At 40.1% G+C, this 22446-nt stretch overlaps 4 protein-coding genes across 11 annotated transcripts; 2 read left to right on the top strand and 2 right to left on the bottom strand.

Annotated features, from left to right (window-relative positions):
- Positions 1-55: 55 nt before the first annotated feature.
- LOC112286664 (uncharacterized) lies at positions 56-4707 on the top strand. 7 transcript variants are annotated; one of them, XR_016504710.1, is made up of 11 exons: positions 56-609; positions 1009-1083; positions 1327-1454; positions 1635-1795; positions 2105-2174; positions 2526-2580; positions 2799-2882; positions 3045-3171; positions 3388-3434; positions 3631-3679; positions 4105-4707. XR_016504710.1 is itself a non-coding variant. In XM_090253004.1 (11 exons), exons 1-10 carry the CDS (start codon positions 544-546, stop codon positions 3725-3727), a joined length of 822 nt encoding a protein of 273 aa, XP_090109130.1. In that variant the 5' UTR covers positions 56-543; the 3' UTR covers positions 3728-3744; positions 4117-4707. The 7 variants fall into 7 exon arrangements, 4 of the variants coding, with proteins under 4 accessions (XP_090109130.1, XP_024384539.1, XP_024384542.1 ...); XR_016504709.1 differs by having other exon boundaries at positions 3631-3744; positions 4117-4707; XR_002971096.3 differs by having other exon boundaries at positions 3631-3744.
- LOC112286663 (putative apyrase 6) lies at positions 4693-9233 on the bottom strand. Its single transcript, XM_024528770.3, has 9 exons — positions 8046-9233; positions 7563-7784; positions 7161-7273; positions 6918-7025; positions 6646-6700; positions 6173-6370; positions 5955-6052; positions 5567-5763; positions 4693-5204 (listed from the first exon to the last, which is right to left on the bottom strand). Exons 1-9 carry the CDS (start codon positions 8524-8526, stop codon positions 4940-4942), a joined length of 1737 nt encoding a protein of 578 aa, XP_024384538.1. The 5' UTR covers positions 8527-9233; the 3' UTR covers positions 4693-4939.
- An 816-nt stretch (positions 9234-10049) lies between these two features.
- On the top strand, positions 10050-12624 carry LOC112286268 (uncharacterized). Its single transcript, XM_024528000.3, has 7 exons — positions 10050-10349; positions 10635-10694; positions 10867-10958; positions 11148-11261; positions 11495-11562; positions 11819-11930; positions 12170-12624. The coding sequence occupies exons 1-7, from the start codon at positions 10211-10213 to the stop codon at positions 12263-12265; spliced, it is 681 nt and encodes a 226-aa protein (XP_024383768.1). The 5' UTR covers positions 10050-10210; the 3' UTR covers positions 12266-12624.
- Positions 12625-16748: 4124 nt separating this feature from the next.
- Positions 16749-22446, bottom strand: LOC112286888 (uncharacterized). Of its 2 annotated transcripts, XM_024529251.3 has the most exons (9): positions 22316-22446; positions 22041-22113; positions 20488-21922; positions 19342-19597; positions 18712-18819; positions 18337-18483; positions 18034-18135; positions 17638-17900; positions 16749-17518 (listed from the first exon to the last, which is right to left on the bottom strand). In XM_024529251.3, exons 4-9 carry the CDS (start codon positions 19568-19570, stop codon positions 17228-17230), a joined length of 1140 nt encoding a protein of 379 aa, XP_024385019.1. In that variant the 5' UTR covers positions 19571-19597; positions 20488-21922; positions 22041-22113; positions 22316-22446; the 3' UTR covers positions 16749-17227. The 2 variants fall into 2 exon arrangements, with proteins under 2 accessions (XP_024385019.1, XP_024385021.1); XM_024529253.3 differs by lacking the exons at positions 22041-22113; positions 22316-22446 and having other exon boundaries at positions 20178-20500.

Genomic DNA, 22446 nt, shown 5'->3' with positions numbered 1-22446 from the left:
TTCTGCGACACGTCGTGACGAGGAGTGGGGACTGACTGTCAGCCAGACATTCGAAGCATTGCAATCTCGCAATTAAATGACGACGACGACGATGTTGTTGATGTGGGTGGCGGTGGAATTACGGGGAAGCATTACCGCCATCCGTCGTTCGCTGCCCACAATCTCCGAATTCATGTTTACTATCTGATGGTTCTCCATCTTTCAATTTGAATCTCCCTGGACCTTTGTTTGCTGCGGTTTCGTGGTTGGGTTTCAATCCCATGGCAAGTGAATTGTAGCAGCAGCAGCAGCAGCAGTAGTAGCAGTAGCAGCAAATTGAGCGTAGCACTGGAAGAGAGAGAGAGAGAGAGCCAGGTTTTTGGTTTTGATACGTGGGAGTTTTGGGATTGCGGAATTGCTCGATGATGGATGCGGTTGGGGCTGAAGTCCTGGAAAATGGAGGCGGACATGGAAGAATTTGTAGGATTGTGAGGAGGAGCAAGAGATGCCTCTGAGTTGCTAAAATTGGATCCTCGTGGCGTGTCTTGTCAATTTAGCTTGGACATGGCTCCTGCTCTTTCCTTGAGCCTTCGTCCGTGTTCTTCTTTTGTAGTTTTTGCTTCTGGCAAGGTATTTTTTTTTTCTCGTATATTCAATTCTCCTCTTTACTATCTGCCCCTGCTCGCTTCCACTTCCCCCGTGCTTTTGATTATGGTTCGATTTTTAGTGTAGCATGGAGCGCCCGTGGTAAGGCATTCTACTACCACGGGTGGTTTATGTCCCGCACAGAGCATGGGCATGTTTCAGATTCATTAAAACATCGTATCAAACTACTGTATTCCAATGCAAGGATAATGACTTCGTATCAAAAACTATAATTCCCGAGTCATTTCTGAGGAGTTTATGATTTTGAAGGGCTTTGTATTGTCATAAATGGGTGACAACACAGGCGAACTCTTGAATTTTCTGTTTCATAGAAATCGAATTTGTCTGAGGGAATGTCTTTTCGCATATTTTGCTGGCTGTTAGAATCAAGATTCTCCTCAGCCACCGCGGATCACCTCTAATGTAAAACGCAACCTTCGTCTACTGAAGCTCTTCAAGGTGATAGTTTTTGCCTTTTTTTATTGTTGATTTTTTGATGCTGTCTGCATTTGTTCTTTGTTACACATTGGGGTTTTTCTGCAGAATATAAATTTAAAAACTAAAAGAATTATACTTGATGTTCAACTTTGAGAATTGGTCTGATATGTGTAAATCGAGGTTAAATTTTTGTTATTTGTGGATCTGCTTGGTCTGCGTGTATACGATTCACGTTAGAAAAATTCATGGTTGCTTGGATATTAGGAGTTCGCCAAGAAGCAATCAGGGGGTAATACAAGGCCCAGCACGAGTTATCGTAAGAAGCCGGTAGAAAAGCAGGAAATGCCTGATGGTGCAGACAATTTTGTTGACCCAACCACCAAGCTTTATAAGTATGTTTCTTTCGCCCACGTTCAAATAGTGCAGTTCTCGCTCTTAATAAACTGATGTTAGCTTCTTCATCTCTTGGAGAATGATGAATGCTCATCGGGTCTTGTGTGTTGGGTGTTGCACAGTATACCGCTTGTGTGAGCCTCGGCTTTAAGTTATTGGGGATGGGTTATGTGTGGCAGCACCAATGATGGCTTTGATTTCGCGACATCAGTGCTCTTAGTTGATGGTTACAATGTGTGTGGCTTTTGGCCAAAACTGAAAAAACATTTTGCACGCGGTCAACTAGAGACAGCTAGAGACAAACTCATCCACGAGCTTATCACATTCACGCATGTAAAAGGTATTACTTGTGTTAACTCTAGAGATTGCTTCAGTACATGAATTCATTTCACCAGATCTGAGGCCTCTTGACTAGCTTACCATGGTGGATTGCTACAGACATCATGCAAATTTTGACATTTTCATCACTGAGAGACATTGTTACGTAGGAAATTATTTGGTGACTCTAGAAGTTGCAGCTTTCACATGAAGGTTTTACTTTCTTATTCCAGTCCGTTGATGCTCTGGTAGCATGTGGGCAATGCCAACTCTTCAGTCAGTTTGAATAGCAATCCTTCTAACAGTGCCTCAACGGACATCGTTCTTGCAGGTCTGAAAGTGGTTTGTGTTTTTGATGCTGCAATGTCTGGGTTGCCCACTCATAAGGAATGCTTGAACAGGTAGCTAAACAAGCTCGTAACGCATTTATAGTAACATTTAGAGTGGACTTGGAGCTTTTATTGACATCGTGTGATTATAGTAGAACCATTTTTTCGAAGCTCAACTCTAAGGGTTCATTTCATCACTCATAGATTGACCACTTGACAGGATATATTCAATATTAAATCTTGCATGATGTGTTAATGATGTCTAGTAAACATATGATAAACCAGATTACTTGATTTATGTACACTTATTTGTTCTGAAACCTGATGTTCAGTCGACACCATCAGAACTATAGGTATTCTACGGGTCTGTATCCATATATGCTATATGATTGGTTGCGAGTGACCTACTTTTGTGGCCTGCAGTGTGGATATTGTATATGTTGCTAATACAGATGCCGACTCGTGGATTGAGAGAGAGGCAAGTAACTTCAACTTTCACTAAAATACTCAATTACGTTGTTGAACAATTTCGATGTTCGTGCTTATATGGTTACTCCATAACAGTGACAGTTGAATCTCAAAAGTGGGACCTTTAGTACATATGTTCCACGAAGCTTTGTTCGAGATACCCAATTTGAGCATAACGGAGTTTCATGGAACTCAGTTTTGCAAATGTCGAATTATACTGTTTGGCAGGTCACGTTATTAAGGGCAGATGGTTGTCCAAAAGTTTGGGTGGCCACTTCAGATACTTTCCATCAACATGCGGCGCATGGCGCGGTTTGTAACTTGTATCCTATAATCAACTTGTCCTAGGGTTATTTTTGTACAAAGGTATGCGTCTTGAGGAGGTTTGTTTCCCAGCTATCAACGTTGATCCTTTGGTCCATCTAGGTCTTGTTGGAAAATATGAGTGTAACGAAAGTTGTTGTATGGATACAGGGTGCTTATGTCTGGAGCTGCAAAAACCTCATTTCAGAGGTATTTTGTAGAATCTTCCGAGTATTTTGTTTATTCGATCCTCTCTCAAAAGGACCGGATTATACACTTGTTTGATTCGTTTAATCAGGTTGTACTCTCGTTATCAGACAAAGACTTCACTTGTACCGGTTGCCGAAGCTATTGTTATGAAATTCTATTGTAGATATACTTAATATGTAGGGAACTTATGCAGCTATTGATTCTCGTATCTAGTCACAAACTAACGAATCGAGAAGTCGAAGAAAGTTTCCAGAATTTGATAGCCGTGTGATACGTTAATGATATATCTTATGGTTGAATGTAGATCAACGATGCAAAGAAGGAGTTGCAGGAGTTGCTGCATGATGAAACGTATGATTTCCTTCTCTACTTGTAGTTCATCCCTGCGGGATATCCAGAGATGAACTAGTCTCGAATCCTGGTGATGTCGTTACTGGGCAAGTTTTAGTTGTCGTTTCTCTTTCTGTAAAGTTGACGATTGAAACTCCTACGTTGGACCTTCTTTGCTTTGGTGAAAAACTGTTTTTTGGGGGTTCTCGGGCTGCAGAATGTATTCTACAAAAGGGAAGCTTTTGGAGCACAACCTGGACCCAGAGGTGCGGGATGCTCTGCATGCGTTAAAACAGCAATTGAAAACCCAATAACTTTTGCTCGAGAGGAGGTATAACCTCAATGTTGTGTATACTTGTTTGATGAGTGCATGATGCATCCTGAGTAAGCCACTTATTTGAATTTATGAGCTCAGACCATCCTCATCCTACGTTTCTTTGAATCCGGAAGGCATCTGATGCTTTTCATTAGTATTTCAAGAGTTGTGTGTTTTTAACAAACTTTCCAGGATGTTGTCTGTGTATCAACTTGAATCGATTAGACAGACCTAGAATCTGACTATTCTTCACAAGCCATGTAGTTTTTATTTTTTTTTCATTTTCACTTTTCCTATCTTCTGTTGTTTATCGCAACACCCTGCAACAAATATTTTTATCTACGGCTGGTGACTTCAGCTCTTTGAGAAATGCAGAAATGGTTACAGGTACTTCATCATTTGGGAGGTAGTTGTACTTGAAGCAAATGAGTGCATTCGAGAAGTTAGGAGACAAATCCGATCAGTTCTTTATAAGAACAATCATAGAGATTCTTAGAATGCATGACAAAACCAGGGTACCTGCTTTGGAGTAAGCGCGATCATTTTTGCCTTCTCCTCATTCAAGGTTGAGATCTGAATCCCCCCCCTGCTTACGAAGCTCCTGAAGCACTTGATTAGGTCAAATGGAAGTGAACATTTCTGAAGATGTGTGGGACATTGTATGGAACGCTCACAAGAAGGAACGTCTGAGAGGCTAACGGAGTTGCTAAGGCCTTTCAGGATTTCGGCAGAGTGCAGTATGTTTGATAACTAGAATAGTTTCAGTGGAGTTTTCCCATCTCATTAAGTGCACTAGCTATTTGGGCGTAGAGATATTGTATCATTCGGTCACAATTCGAAGACTTAGAAACATTTTCCAGTGACAGACTAGCAAGGACACTAGTAATTTTCAAATTTAGTATGTGTGAGTATGTCAAGTATGCCAACATTATGATGAGTATTCTATTCAATTGAAGAGCCTAATGAAATTGAAGCTAACATCACAAATAATGTGCTACATTAATCAATGCAGTTTGCTCAATATACAAGTCAAAACCACACTGATGTATGACAAAGGATTGTGACCTTTGCTATGCCCTTCACGAACTCTTCCAACAGGTAGCACTCGTAGATGTGTCATGCATTACAAACGACTTCCCATCCTGGGGTGTGAGGCTACGCGTGATTACAAATTTAAATTGAACCTGAAATCCTTGGCTGAATGAGTCCCTCATCTAATGCGAGAGGCAGTTGTAATGTAACGGCCTTTTTCTAAGTCATAAATGGTGGTAACTTGAGGCCTTCGCCACCGCGCAATAAACCAGATTACCAATATTCCTACGCTCAACAACACCAGTAGTGACAAAACCTTGACATATCCTGAACTGAATAGCCATACATGTGATACTTGTTCCTCGTCTTCACTAAGTTTCACAATCAGTGCTCCGAGAGCCCAGTCCAGTGGCACGTCGTGTACCTTATTGGTAAATCTAACTCTGCACATTAAAGATGTCGGATTAGAAGATAGTGACAGTTCTACACCCAAGAATTGTGACGATAGCGAAATGATTTTACTTGTTTATTTATTCATTTATTGTTATGTAAACCGCAGGTGTCCAGAAGCAACTAACACCTCTTTCACATCAGCAATAGAAAATACTAAATTGAGGATAAGAAGTAATTGTTCACCGTGTATATGAGACTAATATCTTAAATTCTAGAGTACAGCATTAACGGTTACATATGCAGATAAAGCAATGCAATGAAGGAAGAGACTACGGTTTCGAATAAACGAAAAGATGCTAATAACACTAGGATTCACATGGAAATATACTGAGGGTTTTCATGTTCAACATACCGATCATCATGCATACTAATGCCGAGACTATCGTGCATTAGAGCAACAATATACGCTGTGGAAAAACAATACTTTAAAAGATCCTTCTCCTCAACTTCCTTGTGTTTTACTCGAAGATTCGCCCAATTCTCTCCGCAGTAATGTTCACCAGCATCCATAAGGTTGGCCAGTGACGTTTTTGCTGGCAACTTGAAAAACTAGTACAAGCATATGCAGAATCCAACTTGAACTTAGCTGCTAATCTAAGGCCATCAACATGGAAAACTAGAAAATTCATTTTTTCTCTTTCTCATAAAAGTTTTCATTTGATGAGAATACACTCCCAAGGATGGTACAATGAAATGGATGCAATTCTTAAGACATAGGTTAGGGCTGGCGCATAGCAGACCTCGGAAGTGTAAAAAAAGTTTTCGGTTGCAAAAAAAGTCCCTTGAAGCTCTGGTATGTACGCATTCCCAATTGCACACTTCGGGTACAAACATGCGTCTGCAATCAACATCCCATACAATAAGGTAAATGCCACTGAAAAGACAGACTACAGAAAGAAAAGATTGTACTTCTTTCAGCACGGAACATTCAAACTTGAAGCCAGAGAAGGCAAATTACCATGTCCATGCTGAAGAAGGGAATAGGCAGCTGTACGACATTCGGAAAAGTTCCCTCCAGAAACGACTCTGGAGACTGATGAATGAGTAGCAGTCGAGACGGTGGCAGAATGCCGAGCATTCTCCTCCAAACTTCTCTTATAGCCCCGTGGCGTGCATGGATCTATCGCAACTCCCTCTTTTAATCCCGGCCTTGAAGCTGCCAATTGTTGTAATCAGCAAATTTTATTTCCTCTAATAGAAAGAAGACAAGCATCCATGTTTTGCAAACGAGAACAATTCAGCCCGATCAACAGCTAAAACAAGGACTACCAGTGGGCAAGGTGTGAATACATGCTCAAGCTCGTGAAGTAGCAAGCCAATATGGTCGACTGCAAAATACTCAGAATTCCTTCAGATGATACAAGTAAACCAGTGAAAGTCCCTTTTATAGGCTGTAAACAATATGCAGAGACATGGCAGAAAGAAGCTTACTTGCAACAGCACCTCCAGCTGTAATCAACTCCAGCAAGCTGTCCCAAGCCGCTTCCTGCACAAAATCAACTCTAAATCATTGCGGATTGAGCGAGCTACAAAAAGGAAGATAATACCAAAGTTAGAAGACAGTTTGATAGTGCGCCCGTCGCAAAACTAAGAATTTGCCTAACAAGTTGTAAAATTCTCTTAAAAAAGATGGAGAAGAAAAGATAGTGATACTTGTAATACGGTGGACATGTACATGTAAGCTGAAAGTGATGAAATCAAACCTGGCCAAAATTCAGGAAACTGTATGTGTACAGCGAATATGATCTACCCCCAAGCTCCAAGTTATGCCTGTATGCAGGCGGCGGGGGCTCCTTTGGAATAAAAGTCACCTGTTCCATGGAACCCAAGTAACAAAACATATTGCACATTACATGTTTGTCAATCAAGTGAGCAAAATGCATAATATGCACTTACATTTCTGCCAGGAGTCTGAATACTGCAAACATAATTGAGGGACTTGGTACCTGGGCAGAGGCACCGCCAAGTTCTACGATTCCAGTTGTTTGACGAGGATCTCCCTGAAGAGAGTCTAGTGCGTAATTAGCTGAGACCCAAGCATACACCCCCTCGTCCGTCCCTACACACGGCAACATTCCTCGTCAGATGCATATAATTGGTAATCAGTGAACCAAGTACAAAACAAGGCATCATCGCATGACATGTCCATCACTACGGTGGCCACCACATTTGAACCATGTAAAGGAGTAGCTTTTGAAGCTTCATTTCGGTTGAAGTGTGCGTGCACGAAAAATAATACTAATAATAAAAGAAATAAAAAAAAAATCGAAGTATTAACATGACGAGCTACATTTCAGCATCAGATTTCCGTCTTTGCGAGAAAAGAAGTACAGTGGGTAGGAACCCACCGCTAATGACCGATGCCCACTCATCCCGAAATAGAAATCCTGAAGCCCGTAACACATTTCTACACGAATCTAGTACAGCTTCTTGAATCTTCTTGTCCAACCTCCTCAAGCCAGCAGTTGCCATTAGATATACCCTCGTCTGAGACCTCTCCTTCGCAGGCACTTTCGTTTTAGCAAATTCAAGTTGCTCTTTCAGAGAACTCCCCGCCAAGTTAGGTGAGTCTGCAAAATTTCCAGGTGAGGCGGGGTTTGAGTTTCTCTTATCTAAACAGAAGTACAATACCCAGAAGCTCACCGTTGTTCCTCATCCTTCGCTACAGAGATGGCTCCACAGGAACTTGTTCATAATAACCCTATTTGCCCACACCTTCAACCTTCCCACTGAGGTGCAACATAATCATATCATAAGAATGTTCATCGGCATTTTAATTTTCCAATATAAAGTATTCGGATGTCGCAACAAAGGCGAAACAATCAACCAACCTGCAAAAGACGATAGTCCTGGCGTTCGTTTGAGGGACAGCGACTCTAAACCGATGAGATCTACTTCAGGTATCAGTCCTTGCTTGTATCGAAAGACATGAATTCTTGAGCCTGAGCTACCGGCATCAATAACAATGCCATAGCTTCTTTTGTTGCCGCCTGTGGCCGCTTTCCCAGAAAATTGAACCCCTCGTGCAAGGGAGATCATGTACAAGAACACGAAAAAGAAAGATAGAAGCATAAGAAGAACCCAGGCGCTCCGCTTGCAAACTAGAGATGGCGATCTGCTGGCGTTTTGGTAATGCTGGGTCTGGTACCGCATGGGCAACTGTGTCTTGTGAGGAGGGGGGAACGTCGACGTAGACCTCGTCTGAAGCTTGGGTAAGTCCATTTTGTCGTTGGTATTTGCCGTGGAGCTATTCCCAGTGTTTGTGGTCGACCTTCGCATAAATCCCCCTAGTCCCCCGCCATTTCCGACCATTCTCTTACATTTTCAATTCGCACAACGTCATATCTCAAAACCCCCCCACCACTACTCTCACCCCAATAACCTTCCAACACCCAGAATTTATCTCTTCTCACTCAACCACCTAATGGACTTCGCTCCAAAACTCTACATCATATCAGAAACGTCTTGATCCATCCCCCACTACCCAAAACTCATCCAGCAATCATTGATCCAACTCGCATGCACGCTCGCCTCCCCAAGCTCGTGTCTTGCACCTCCTCCTCCTAAACACCACGCCTCATCAACAACACCCACAACAACAACAAACTCCACCAGCTTCCCAACGCTAACCCCAATTCCACACTCCACAAACCTCGCAAGCTCTCACTCAAAAATCCCTCACAACCTAAACCGAAACCCAATCAGCCGCCACAAAGTCCCAGCTCCAATGCACACACTCAACAAATCTCAATAAGAACTGCTGCCCATCGTCCCAAACTCACAACCACCCACATTGGAACTTACACTCGCTTCCACATAGAGAGCGAGCAAGCGACCTAGTAACGGAACACAGTTGAAAAAGCCTACAACAAAGCAAAGGTGGGTAACATTATTGAGAAGAAGAAGAGGAAGGAAGCCACACACAGCAAAAACAAAAAAAAAAAAAAAAAAAAAAAAAAACAGAAGAAGAGGGGAACAGAAGGGGAGCGAAGGAGTGGGAGGCAAATCGTTAGCGAAGACTCGGTGTTGAGGTGGAGAAAGCATCGCAGCACAGCCTTCAATCATCATCGGAGGAGCAGCAGTCTGGCCCAACGCCGACGACGACGACGACGACGATGTATTTCGCGTCCGACAGAACGTCCACCGGGCCACCTCCGTTCCCCCCGCCTTTTCGTTCGTGCTTGCCCCGGTGCATCATGTGCTGCATGCACAGCCCCCCGATTAAAGGGGCTTGGAGGAATTGACTATGTGCTCGCCTTTGGATTAATCTATTCATTCATCCGTTTCAAACTCATTCTGTAGTTTCTCCCCTTCTTTGGTTAGGTAGAGTAATAATATTATTATAGAATCGTGATATAATATAGTTTGAACGCGATTCGAGCATGAATATTAAAAGTAGCATTGTTGTTTAACTTGTTTGTACAGTCGTGACATGTTTCGATGTAATTACTGGAGATTGGTGGAAGCATACTTTTATTTGCAACTATAATATCTTTTAAAGGATTATGGGGGATTAGTCCAAATAGTGCGAATTCGGATTAGTAGTGAAAGGACCTATTTCTACTAATTTCAAAGGGGAACAACTGAGTCTCCCAAAGCCGCGCTCTAGGCACCCGTCCCATTACCGTGAAACAAAGAAGCACGTATTCAGACCTTCCTGAAGATTCGTAGGAACTTCAAGCGATTAAACGAATGAAAATAAAAATCATCCATAAGCAGTAAAATCATCCAGAAGGATGAATAGAAGCGGCAGGCGGTGGCAGCCCCACCACCACCATCAGCCCTAACTCATCAGTAAGACAGGGGGGAAGTGGGGTGCTTGTGCTGGCCACAATTCCGCAACAATCTGCACTTTCGCACACTGCCCTTGCATTGCATTGCATTGCAGTCTTGCGCTGCTTCATCACCCACCTCGCGGAATTTGTTGTTTGCAATTCATCTTGCTGCTGACGCTGTTGTTGTTGTTGTTGTTGTTGTTGTTGTCGTTTTTGTAGCAATGGCCATGACTGCTCGCTTCGCCGGGCGCTTCTTGCGCTACTCTACCCCTCTGGCTCAACAGCCATGGCAGAGATCTTTCTCTGCCGCTGTGCCTCAGGAGCCTCAACAGCCTCAACAGCCTTCCCATCAATTTTCTCGTACGTATTTGCACTTTGTCGCTTGGTTCTCTCGATTTCTTACTTGGCTTTTTCGGATTGCCCAATTTTCCTCGTATGGTGTCGAGAGTTTCTGTTACAGGTTGTCTTTGATTTGATGTTTCGAAGATTTTGGGTATGTGGAGATCGGAATTGAATTCCGACTGTTAAGATGAGTTCTTTCATTTCTGGGTCCTTGATTTTGGTGAGATTCGTTTTTTTGTTTTGCTTCCCCGTTGTTGCTATGATTTTGATATCGATTCCTCTTTTTGGCCTGTACTTGTGCAGCTACTGGAGCCGATCCTGAGAAGACTGCAGAGACTAAGGACTCTAAAGATTGGAGTGCAGGTAATTGCTGGATGCCTTGTTTTCCCGTAATTTGAAGTTTTCGGCTGCATTCTTTGGTGTTTTTGATGATATTGTTTGTTTTTAGAACTTGCGGCATCATTGCTTCTCTGAATTGTTTGAGTTGCAGAAGTTGATCCTACTTTTGTCTTTTTTCTTCTTTGGGAATGCTCAGTTTTGGACCATAGCGTCAATACGCTGTTTCTGTCGGAGATGGCTAGAGGCATGGGTTTGGCTCTGAAGTATTTTTTCGAGAAGAAAGTCACAGTATGTTTCCATTCACACAGCCCTAGAAATCGAGTTCTAGGATAGAGTTACGCTTCAGTAGTATAATACTTTCTAGGGTAATCTTGTGCACTGCACAAAACAAGTTTGAGAAGTGAAATTGTTGTGCATTTGAATTTTCTGTCAGCATGCTGCCCTTTCCCATTCAGTAATTGAATGGACCGTTTGCAGATCAATTATCCCTTCGAGAAGGGTCCTTTGAGTCCCCGTTTCAGAGGGGAGCATGCCCTTCGTCGGTATCCCACTGGTGAAGAGCGATGTATCGCTTGCAAGCTTTGTGAGGCGGTGGGTACTCTTTTCTAATCCACTTTCTAGCCATCGAAACATCATCAGGAATTTGTGGATATTTTTTCTGTGTTTTCATTCACTTGTTTGCGCATGACAAAGCAAATCTACGCGCGTACACCAAGGACTTCTGGCAGGTATCAGTGAGATTTATTCATTGATCATTGTGAAATCCAAACATCAACATTTTTGTCTAAATGTGGGTGGGTTCTCCTGTTTTGTGACTTGTACAGGTGTGTCCTGCTCAAGCTATAACCATTGAAGCAGAGGAACGTGAAGATGGTAGTCGTCGAACCACCAGGTGGGACAGTGCGAAGAACTTTCGTTCTTAGTATTCATGTTGAGCTGGCAATTTGTTCTACTTTTGGATAATTATATTAACAATGTGGTTTAGGAATCTCAGAAGAATGTCTCTTATAATTCGTTGCTTACGTGTAAACCTACATTTCAGTAAGTGCATGGTTGTACCTATCGTATGTTTCGAATCTATTCTTCTATTCTGGTGTAGGGGTTTTGAGAATTCTAAAATCACGCCTATTTTTTGTGTATTTTCGCAGATATGATATAGACATGACGAAATGCATCTACTGTGGCTTCTGCCAAGAAGCTTGCCCTGTGGACGCTATTGTAGAAGGTCCTAATTTCGAGTTTACCACCGAGACTCATGAGGTGAGCATCACTAAACACTATTCTACCCCTTTTTTTTAGTCGTGGTTCAGTCAATTTTGAGTTTGGCTGATGACATGGTTCTCGTGTATGAACAGATTTTTTAGATATTACATTCTTGGTGCTGCTCAGTATGGTGACTGTCGCTCGGTGTCTTATCATCTACATGTGTGTAGCTTTTCTTTAAGTGGCGTTATTTCGTTATGTCTCTTTCTATTGAATTTCTGTTAAATGGTTTACAGGAATTGTTGTACGACAAGGAGAAGCTTCTCGAAAATGGTGACCGTTGGGAAACAGAAATAGCTGAGAACCTTCGATCTGAAAGTTTATACCGCTGAGCGACTTTGTGGTGACGTTGTATTTCTTAGAGGCCAATTTCTAATTACATCCTGAATAAAGTGCTTGGTGGCACTCATCTTAAGTAATTTTGTACAGCAATGAACCTCTGAGCAACTTGTTTTGCTTTGGTGGTAGTGTAGGTCATTCGAAATTTTACCCCTCAACTTTGGAGAACATGTCAGTGTGCTATCCAGCAGGCACTGCTTCTCTCGTGTGTTGCTAGTTCTTGATGTAGCGGATTTAGATATGGCTGCCAGTGAGGTCAACTTGGTGACACTTGAGAACAGTTACCAAAACATATATCATTGAAGGAACAGACCCCCAATTCTAATGATCTCACACCCATACTGCTACAAAATTTCGTGTATTTGTCTATTTTTTATTTTATTTTATTTTACTGTGCCAGCTTCTTGATGCTGAGAGTGGCATTTTAAAGAACTCTCTCAAGATCAATGTAACCATGAACTTCCGCTCGGCTGGTAAGAATTGAGAAATGTTAAAAATATAGTGAATAGCTATGGAAAAATTAATGTGTGTGTTCTACTTACAACTTCAGAGCTTTATTTTATCCCGTGATTGTTAACGTTCAACCTCTTTGTAAAGAATGCGCGTTGGATGGTTTGGACCTAGACTGGTAGTGGATTTCAATCATCGGATGAGCCAGAGTAGTCCCTGCAGTCCGGAGGGGACAGCTCTCCTTCAGTTGGTTCCCGTTGGACCGTGCGAGTTTCCCCGAGACTAGCAATTTTTTTTTGAATTTTAAAATCATATATAATACTTTGACACTTTAAAACCAGCTTCTTTCTTGACGTCTGTGCAGGTGCTGTTGTTCAAGTCTATCTCTCCGTTCCAGTCGCTCTTCTTCACTCCCTTTAGTTTGGAGGGGCATTCTTCTTCAAAGCCCTGTCGGAATGCTGTCTTCTCAACTTGTTCCTCATTTTTGCTTGTTATTCACAGCTTGGTCGTCTGGTTTTTCCTTGCAATGGTTGTGTGGACTATGTTCGCCGTCTTCTATCCTAGTTTTGCCTCGTAATCGCTGTCGTCATTTAACCCGTCATTCGCAACTGAGTCTTATTAATTTCTCTTGCAATAGCTGCGCTGCTTGTGTACGCCCTCTTCAATCCAATTCTTTACAACTGCGTTGTCTTTGTCTCCTTGTTGCGTCGTTGACGCTGTCATCATTTTTCTGAGTGTTTTTTGTAACTTGACCATCTTGTTTGCGGAATGGTCGACTGAATGCCCTTTGATTCATTTTTTCCTTCGCTCTTGATGTCAGTGTATTCTTGCTGTCTTAACTGGGTACTTGAAGTGGCGGAGTCACCATGAGAATCCTATCAACTCTAATCTTCACTACTTTACAAATGATAATCCTTGAGTGGAATTTATTCTTAGCCACAAAGCCTAGAGGAACTTTATGCATTCATAAATTATTGTTCTATGCAATGTGTAATCATAGCTCTTAATAAGAAGACAATAATTGCATAGTTTATAAGTATGTTTGTTAATTTAAAATAGTTAGAGGATGTTTTAGAACAAAATTTATGGTTTGTATTGTAACAATTATAAAGACATGACTATTTTATTGTGAATTTTTGATCTTACATGTATAAAAGAAATATTCTAAATATTGGTTTTACAAAATTTTACTAAATTAAGAAGAAGTTACAAGTAAATTATATTCACAATTTATCATCTATAGAATGTAGTGCTTTTGATCTCCTATCTCTACCTAGTGTACAAAAGAAAAGGATGGGCATCAAACATAGACTAGGATTTTTTTTTTTGTTGAATTACACTTTATTCTTTAATAAATTCAAGTATTAGAAAAATTGGTTATGATAGAGAAGATTCTAGTCTAAACATACATGGTATTGGGATTGAATCCCGAGAGATGTGTTTTTAAATTTGCAAAGTGCACAACAATTCTCTTCCATAGAAAACACTTCTCTTATCACTCCACAATACTTTTTTTTTGAAATTTTCTCATTCTAAAAAAATTCAAATTTTTCTAGCCTAAAAAAGTTATGATTAGTGTTGAATGAACATTGGTTTTAGAAAATCATTGCTTGTAAAGTTTGGAGGGAATGCAATAGTAGCACAAAAGCCTCTAAACCACTAGATACAATTCCTACCTCATTGCTTTGTTACATATGAAAATTTGTTGATAGGTAAGCATAATAATCACTTAAAAGAAGTCTCAAAATACCTCACAACAATGTAAAACTTATGCAATTGAATTAACCTTATTTTTTACATAAAAACTCATAAGTTTAATCAAAAGATTTTCTAAGTTTGAACTATAATACTTTCTATTAGAAGGCTACAAAAACAATAATTCTTTTCATAATACTATCATTGATACAAAAGTTATAATTTTTTTGGTTGTATTAATCACTTTATTCTTATTAATTGCTTTTAAAGTTGTATTTTTCTTATATGTATGTAATTTTTTTTGTAATGAAATAGATAAGATACAAGTTAACTTTAAAGTTTTAATAGTTTTTATATTAGATTTTTGGTAAATATATATTTTCTTGATTTATTAATATTTTAAATATATATAAAATATATAATTACTTTTTTGAAATAGTAATTTTTTATTAGTTTTTAATTATTTGTCATTATTTATTTATATTTTTTTAATTATAATTTTTAAGTTTCATAATACTATTTGAATTACTTATTATTAATAATTATTATAATATTATATTTAAAATTTTGTCATATAAAATAGTTTTTATAGAAATCATGTTAATTTATGTACTAAATAAAATTTATTGATTGGTCATAGTTTGACATGTTTTTAAATTTAAAATTTCTTCAATATTTTTGTTACTTATTAATCTAATTATGATATATAAATGTACCTTGTTTAATTTATACCCCTTAATCAATATTCTTTGCTTGATAATATTTGCTCAAACAAATTTCATTTCTAAGTCATAAACCTATAATCTTGTTTTTTGCAAAATTAATAAAAAAAAAGATGAAAATTTTATAATTTAAGTGCTAATTTCTTTTGCAACAAATATGTGAATGTGGGTCTGACAAGCATAGACATCATTTGTTTGTGCATTTAGGATTTAGAATTTATTGTTTTCATGTTTATGTAAACGTTATCTTATCATGGTGATCAACAAAACCTAACTCTTGTTCTATTGAAAACTCAAATTGCAACAACAAGAGTTCATACGGACTTGCTTGGTTTTGCTCTGATCCATAAAGCATATCCTCTCTGCCAATAATCCGCTTGCACAAATTAGAAAGAAACTTACTCCTACTTCTATTTCTGCTTACCATCAAATAAACATCATAAAATTCTTTGTATGTAATTTTTGCATAGCATTTCTTTAGGTGGCTCCATGTATGGAAATCCAAAGATATTCCATTAAATCAATATTCTTTTTCATTATACATAGATAGATACATGATGTTATAAATATAAACAATAAATATTTCAAATACTATAAAATAATAGATTTCAAAATTATATATATTTTTTATATATAAATCAAAATAATAAAACACTTTGAAACTTAAATTTATATGTTATGTGCCATACAGATAATAAAAACTCTTGTTATATCTTGTTTGGTTTTATGGTTCCTCAAAGAATTTAAACATAAATGAGATATAATAATTATTATATTAAATCTATAATAAAACAGATGTTTTTTTATTTTTTACTAACAAATTCAGTAATTTTGGTTGAAGATATCTTGATTAAAGTAGTAAATGCTAAACAATCAACTATATTACTATTAAATATAAAATTTGAGCCACTTTGGTATGGCAGTTTTTGTTCCTACAATGGGGTATACTCACTTATTTTGGACCTGAAAGCATGTGAATTTTGATGCCTACTTCCAGGATATAATATTTTGTCGCTTATCCACGTAAAACAACAAAATGCAAATTGTAAAAACCCCGTAGTAGTAAATATTCGAATGAGTAAAATACTTCCATTACAACTTTAGGAATATCAACACAAAATTAGTAACCATACCAATTAACTCAAATTTTAAGCTTAAATCAACAATTCGAGCATTGGAATTAGTGAAATTGTGGCGAAAAGTAAATCACACCACACTTGCATATCAGATCGACTGTCAGATAAAGTTTACTGTAATAGTTGTTTTTAGCTATTGAGATTGAAGCAATGCTTTCAAATTCGCTGACTACACCAATCATTTTATCATACCAGAAGTGAAGGGAACACACGATAATAGGATACCATACAGCATGAGAGGCCATGAATTACACTTGATCAGTTCGGCTATTATTCAGGATACATTACTTCGTCACTAAACTACAAAGGTTTCATCTAGTTCAGAATATCCAGCGAATTAAGATGTTTCTCAGTGCAGACGGCCCCAATTTAAAAACCGTGAAAGATACGACAAGATTAATTCAGACTTCAAAACTAATAATCAACGGAGCAATCAATGGAAACAACTACATCTTCACAGCTAAGATATCATAAAACATGAATTTTTCGATGTATCAATTCCTCAAAATCAACAAAACATCCACTCAACAAAATCTGAAGTTGGAGTGATATTACTGTACACAGGGTTCTTCTTTAGCTACCAGTATCTATAGACCTTCACGAGAAAGTCTTCAAACTATGAGCCAAGGAGAAAAAAGCGTTCTGCTTCAGAGCTGTAAAATAGAACATAATAAGAATCCCGCCATGATAAATACCAGTAGGTGTTTCTGATGCAAAAAGCACTTAAGACCAGTGCTGATCAGTTGAGGGTAAAGCACCGTCCAAAAGGTAAAACCGGGTCTACCTTCGCATGAAATAGCTACCAGATCTCAATGCCAATTTGTGAATAGGCTTTCACAGCCGTAGGCATTGTCCCAATTCATTCGTTCAAAGCGGGCTGCTAGACACTGACAACAGGCCTCTCCCCTGCACAATGAGGTAAGAGAAAACACAGCGATTCGCCATTTCCAATCTAGCCTGGACCTGCCTCAAGCTCTCCGCCTACGTGTCCAACATCATATTCGTGTGCTGGCAACAACTTTCGCTTGTGGTGCTTTTTAACAAAGCTCTTCCAAATTGCCTCGACATCTCCAGTTGTCACAAACTCTTTGCCAGCACCTTCTGAGTACCATCCATCATATGAGAACTTATCACCTTCCCGGTTGCGGCGGGACATGAACAAAGCGAAGTACGTATTCTCAAGGTCCAGCAATGTGAGGTCTGTGAGCTTGTCGAATGCATACTTCTTTCTCCTTTGCCATGCCTGCAAGTAACATGATACGTGTGTAAGAGATATAGCATGTCCTACAAAAGTAGAGAGTGGTCAACATATTGAATCTTAATCGGGGAAGATTCTAAGTAGCTTGAAATCAATGCATGTACCTTGTCTCCAAGGCGACCCTCTCTTTTCGCCTTTTCCTTAAGCATAGCCCATCGTTGGGCAACTCGAGCTTTAGTCTGGTCTCGCAAGTAGGCACCACAGTGAGTGCATTGAAGCTTGGCAGAGGGGTTTTTGCTGTGGCCACATTTCACACATCTAGTATGTCCCCTAGAAGCTTTTCCATCGTCTATGCATGGAGTGCTTCCAGCAACATCTTCTTCACTTTCCCCTTCTGGAATACTTCCGTCTTTAGACAATTGCAATCCTGGAAACGAGTTGACGATATTAGTATTCCGAAATTTCTCCTAAACAAAAGAGCCTACTACAATTGCCATTCAACATTTGATACAGGCTTCACACATAGACCTTGCTCCGCCTATGACAGAATAAAAAGGTACCTTGTCCAGATGAGCCTTGGAGAAATCCAACAAGGTCACCAACCTCATGAGATTGATGTTGAGGTTGATGCGCTGGGTTGTGCTGCGGCGCTTGCATGGAATCTGACCCCAGATAGAAGACAAATAAGAGCTCAAGCGATACTTGTAAACCCGAACTTACATTTACGACCATATAACTCGTAAAATAAATTCCTTCATAATTCTGAGAATTAGATACAGTCTTAAAAATCTCGAATGCACAGGATTGTAAATACCTAAGCGCAGGTGCAGATTTACATAAAATCCTTAACATATAGAACTTACCAACATGAGATGATGACGGCTCCACAGTTTCAAGACCTCCTTGCTCAGAAACGATCAAAGGGATCCCTCGAAAATCTCTTTTCAATCCTTTAGGCAAGGGCTTCTCTTTTGTAGCGTTAATGTTCAAATTTGCAACTGGCCGCACCTCTGCAAAGTGGGAAAAATCAATTCACCAAAAACCAAAAAAAATTGCCGAAGTAGTCCTAGAAAAAGCTTCATTACCATTCATCCTCCTTGATAGCAGAACAAGATAATAATTAATAAACATCACCAAGAAGTAGCTTCAAAACTTCATAGCTTTCTAACTGCTGTCACAATAAAAATAGATGTCTAGGCTTCTAAAACCAATAATGCAAGGAAGGGTTTGACACTCACCCTCCTGAACGTAAGGCAAGTTTGCGCTACCTCCCGGGTTAGCCCCCCAATTCTGCATTGGCATCATCACAGGTGGTTCCTCCGCTGCTCCCGCTAATGGGGCCGCATCTGTGAACATAGGATGCCGATAGAATAAGCGACGTATTAACTATTTTTCAACAAACAAATACACTTGCGTGTCTTTAGAAAACATATTGCATCTAACTCGACCTTTAATGGTATATCATCTGTATGTTACACAGCTTACCATTCTGCAATAAAACAATGCCATGCCAACACAAACACATTCCATTCATTCCATGAGTACTCTGCTCGGTCTACCACTCTTAACACTAACAGTAAAAAAATAGGATCTGTAGCAACTGATCCAAGAAATCTAAAAAGCCTGAAGAAAGAGAATAAACCTCAAGACTAACCAGAAACTCTCTAACTTGACGAACGCATTGTTTTCAACGAAATAAGGATTTCCATGCACGAACATACTAAGCAATTCAAGAATGCCAGAAAACTGCAAATAACCATTTTTTGCCTTCGTGAGCGGGAAAACATGAAACGCTGACATAATTTGTCTATACCTGGAAACTATCTATAAGAGTAAGAAAAAAATCAACTCAAGGAAGAGAAAAAGACCTTGAGGCACGAGCGAGAGAGTGTAAGTGCCCCCCGCAACGAAAGTGTCCATGCTTAGGCCGTCGTCGTCGGCTTCCATAATGCTACCGTCTCCCATAATAGCCACAGAGGATTTGAAGACTGCAAGCACGTTGTTCACTCTGACACGGTTCTTCTCAGGTCCGAAGAGATTCAACTTGAAGGATCGAGACTTGTCATTTTGATTTATGAAAGTGACTTTAGCCGCCATGGTCTGTCAGCCTCCACAAGAACTCGCCTACAATCAGCACTGCAATATTAACCCTAAGCTTCAAAAGCTTGTGATCCAGGCTTGCGCAAACCCAGGAGTTTCTTTGTAGAGAAGGCTTAGACGCTACCCGCAAAGCAAACTCCTCCCTGTGCAGTACATTACTGCAGGAAAAACCCATCCCTACCAAAACTTGACTGATACCTAGCGACGAAGTCTCACACGACACACGCTGCTGCCGGCGACACGGCGCAGGAGGAAGCCTAATTGTGAAAACCTCCAGGCGAAGCTCAAAAGTCACCGAAAACTTCGAGCTACACAGAAACTCAACAACACCCACTAATTTCTACCAAAAAACACACCCCTGGCACTTCCTTTGTCACTAATTCAAACGCCATGATAACTAACAGACCATCGTTTTCACGACTAAATGCCAATCTTCGTCCCCGACCCCTAACCCCAGCTCATTCCACAAACCCAAAAACACCAGCGACATACAAATACACAAATGCTACTCTTAAAAACCCCAAAGAATAAAAACCACAACACGAGGGTTAGGCAATTGCAGGGGAGTGTCTGATGATACCATATACTGGGAGATGATACTTACCAGATAGATAGAGATGAGAACAGGGAAGAGAGGAAGAAAAACTAAGAAACGAAGAAACAAAGAACCAGACTTGGAAACGAAGATTCTAGAATGAAGAGATAGAGCAGAATCAGGGAGATTGAGGAGGCTTGTGCAGCTCTGAAATCATCGCATGGCGATGGATATGTGGGTGGGTCCAAAACGAAGATATCGAAAATGAGGAAGAATAGGGCAGCGAAGCTCGCCGCCGCGAACAAATTGTCTTGCCAGGATTCTACCCATTGCCTTTGGAGCCTCGAACTTAACCCACAAAATCCTAGAGCATACTTACATCTTTATAACTTATTCTTGGTTGGCTGGGTGGGCTGGCTTTTGTCTAATGTCTCCACGTACAGTTCTGTTGCAATGTTAGCCTCTGCTGAAATCCTGCGGTCACACCCCCCGTTTCCCCAAATTTCCTGCACTCTCAGGTGTACATCGATTAGTCTGTCTTCCCGCGTGTAGATGTGTCACGGCGACTTCTTCATCCTCTGCCAAAATCTGCACACGCCTTGCCTCCCTAACACAAGGAATCCTTGCTTGTTTTCTTCGAGTTCCTTTGAAGATCTTGGAATTTGATCCCACTTGCCACCTTTTTCCTTCGAAACTTATTTTTATACTTGATATTTTTATCGTCCATAGAGGTAACCCTTTTAAAATTTTGTTTCTCGATTTTCTAATTTTGTTCTACATTGTTCTTGTAGGGTTTTGTATATAATACATTTTCGGCTCTTGAGTTGTACTGGCAAGGAAATGAAGACGAAGTATACGCTTTATCTCTGCGGTAACACTTTGTATTCTTGAAATTTCATTGAGAAGCAGTCGATGGAAGATTTTAAAAGGGCAACCATCTCGAGGGGTATGATCCTTAGATAATACGAAAACAAGATCCCTCTTGTCCTTATGATTCAATGGAACTGTACATTGGGAAGATGCCAGACCTAGCTTGATGGCCACGTCATATGATGAAGGTGTAAATGCTGATGCTCAGAGGTTGACGACAAGTGATTTGTGACACCGGTCGGTCGGCGATTGAAAATATGGTGACCAAACATTCAACTGGTGGTGTGAAATGAAACCTTACAATTGGCCAGTGATTCTGACAAGAGAATGTCCTCAGCGAAAGCATTGACCCTATTGTTCTCATTCGTAAGCTCACATGACATCAAACACAAACATAACAACGCAATTGCACCCTTGGGCTGGAAAAAAGACCAACATATACTACAATTAGAAAGTTGCATAAATTCAGAAAATTTCAACAATGTTCTACGCACTGGATGCCTTGAACCTGCGGGATGCGAGTGAACCCTTATTGAAAACTGGGTGAAAAGTCATCCCTGTCAATTTAGGGTGCGCTACTGATCACAAAGGGGCTACAAGACGATGTTCAGGTTGAACAGTTTGCATTCCAAATTACACACAATATCTTTACACCTAACATTCAAGCGCACTTGGCTTGACAATTGATGGAGTTTTGAGAAGCAAGGAGGGAAATACTTAAGGAGGGAGTTGAAGTACTGGCAGGTGAGGAAGAAACCCATCGGTCTTTCACGAAACCTAAGGCTAAGAAAAACGTGTTAAGGCTTCACAACTTCACCGGCCATGCATGCTGTAAGTATCCTAAAAAGTCCCAAAGCATATTAATGGCAACGTAAATTCATCGAAAAATCATCGAACAAATCCAGGTAACACTTGAACTACCTTCGACCCTTGGAACATAGAACCTGCACAGAACATAAACTCCTCAATCAATTTCCAACAAACGTGATCTCCAATATACAAGCACCCGAATGTTAAGAACAAATCCAGGAGAGGTTACTGCTAGTTGTGACGTGACAGCACCTGCTATTATCGATAGCAGCTTCCACAGGAAATTGCTGGTCTTATCATATTGGTGCTGGAGCATATAAGTTTCCTGTTGCAGAATATGGCCAATCTAGGTAAGTCTATTGCCCTGTCCGTTTGCAAGGTGGAACTAGTTGCGCGTAGCAGAAGCATGACTCAATCACAAATGCTTCAATGCACATATTCTGGAAACCCACAATGAGTGTAAGAGAGCTGCAGAATTGTTTATTAACCTGCGATTGTATCTCCCAGCCAAATGGAACACTTCTCACCTTTTGATACAACGTTCTTAATGCCTTCCTTAGCTTATTCGTTGATGTCCGTCATTCGCCCTGCAATCAGCCTCGGGCGCTAGGACAAATGGTTGGGTTGAGCACATTCCAATCCACCAAACGATGTCCAT

Source organism: Physcomitrium patens, chromosome 9 (assembly GCF_059467195.1).
Source record: "Physcomitrium patens ecotype Gransden chromosome 9, ASM5946719v1, whole genome shotgun sequence".
Taxonomy (NCBI): domain Eukaryota; kingdom Viridiplantae; phylum Streptophyta; class Bryopsida; order Funariales; family Funariaceae; genus Physcomitrium; species Physcomitrium patens.
This window is presented reverse-complemented; position numbering and strand designations above follow the sequence as displayed.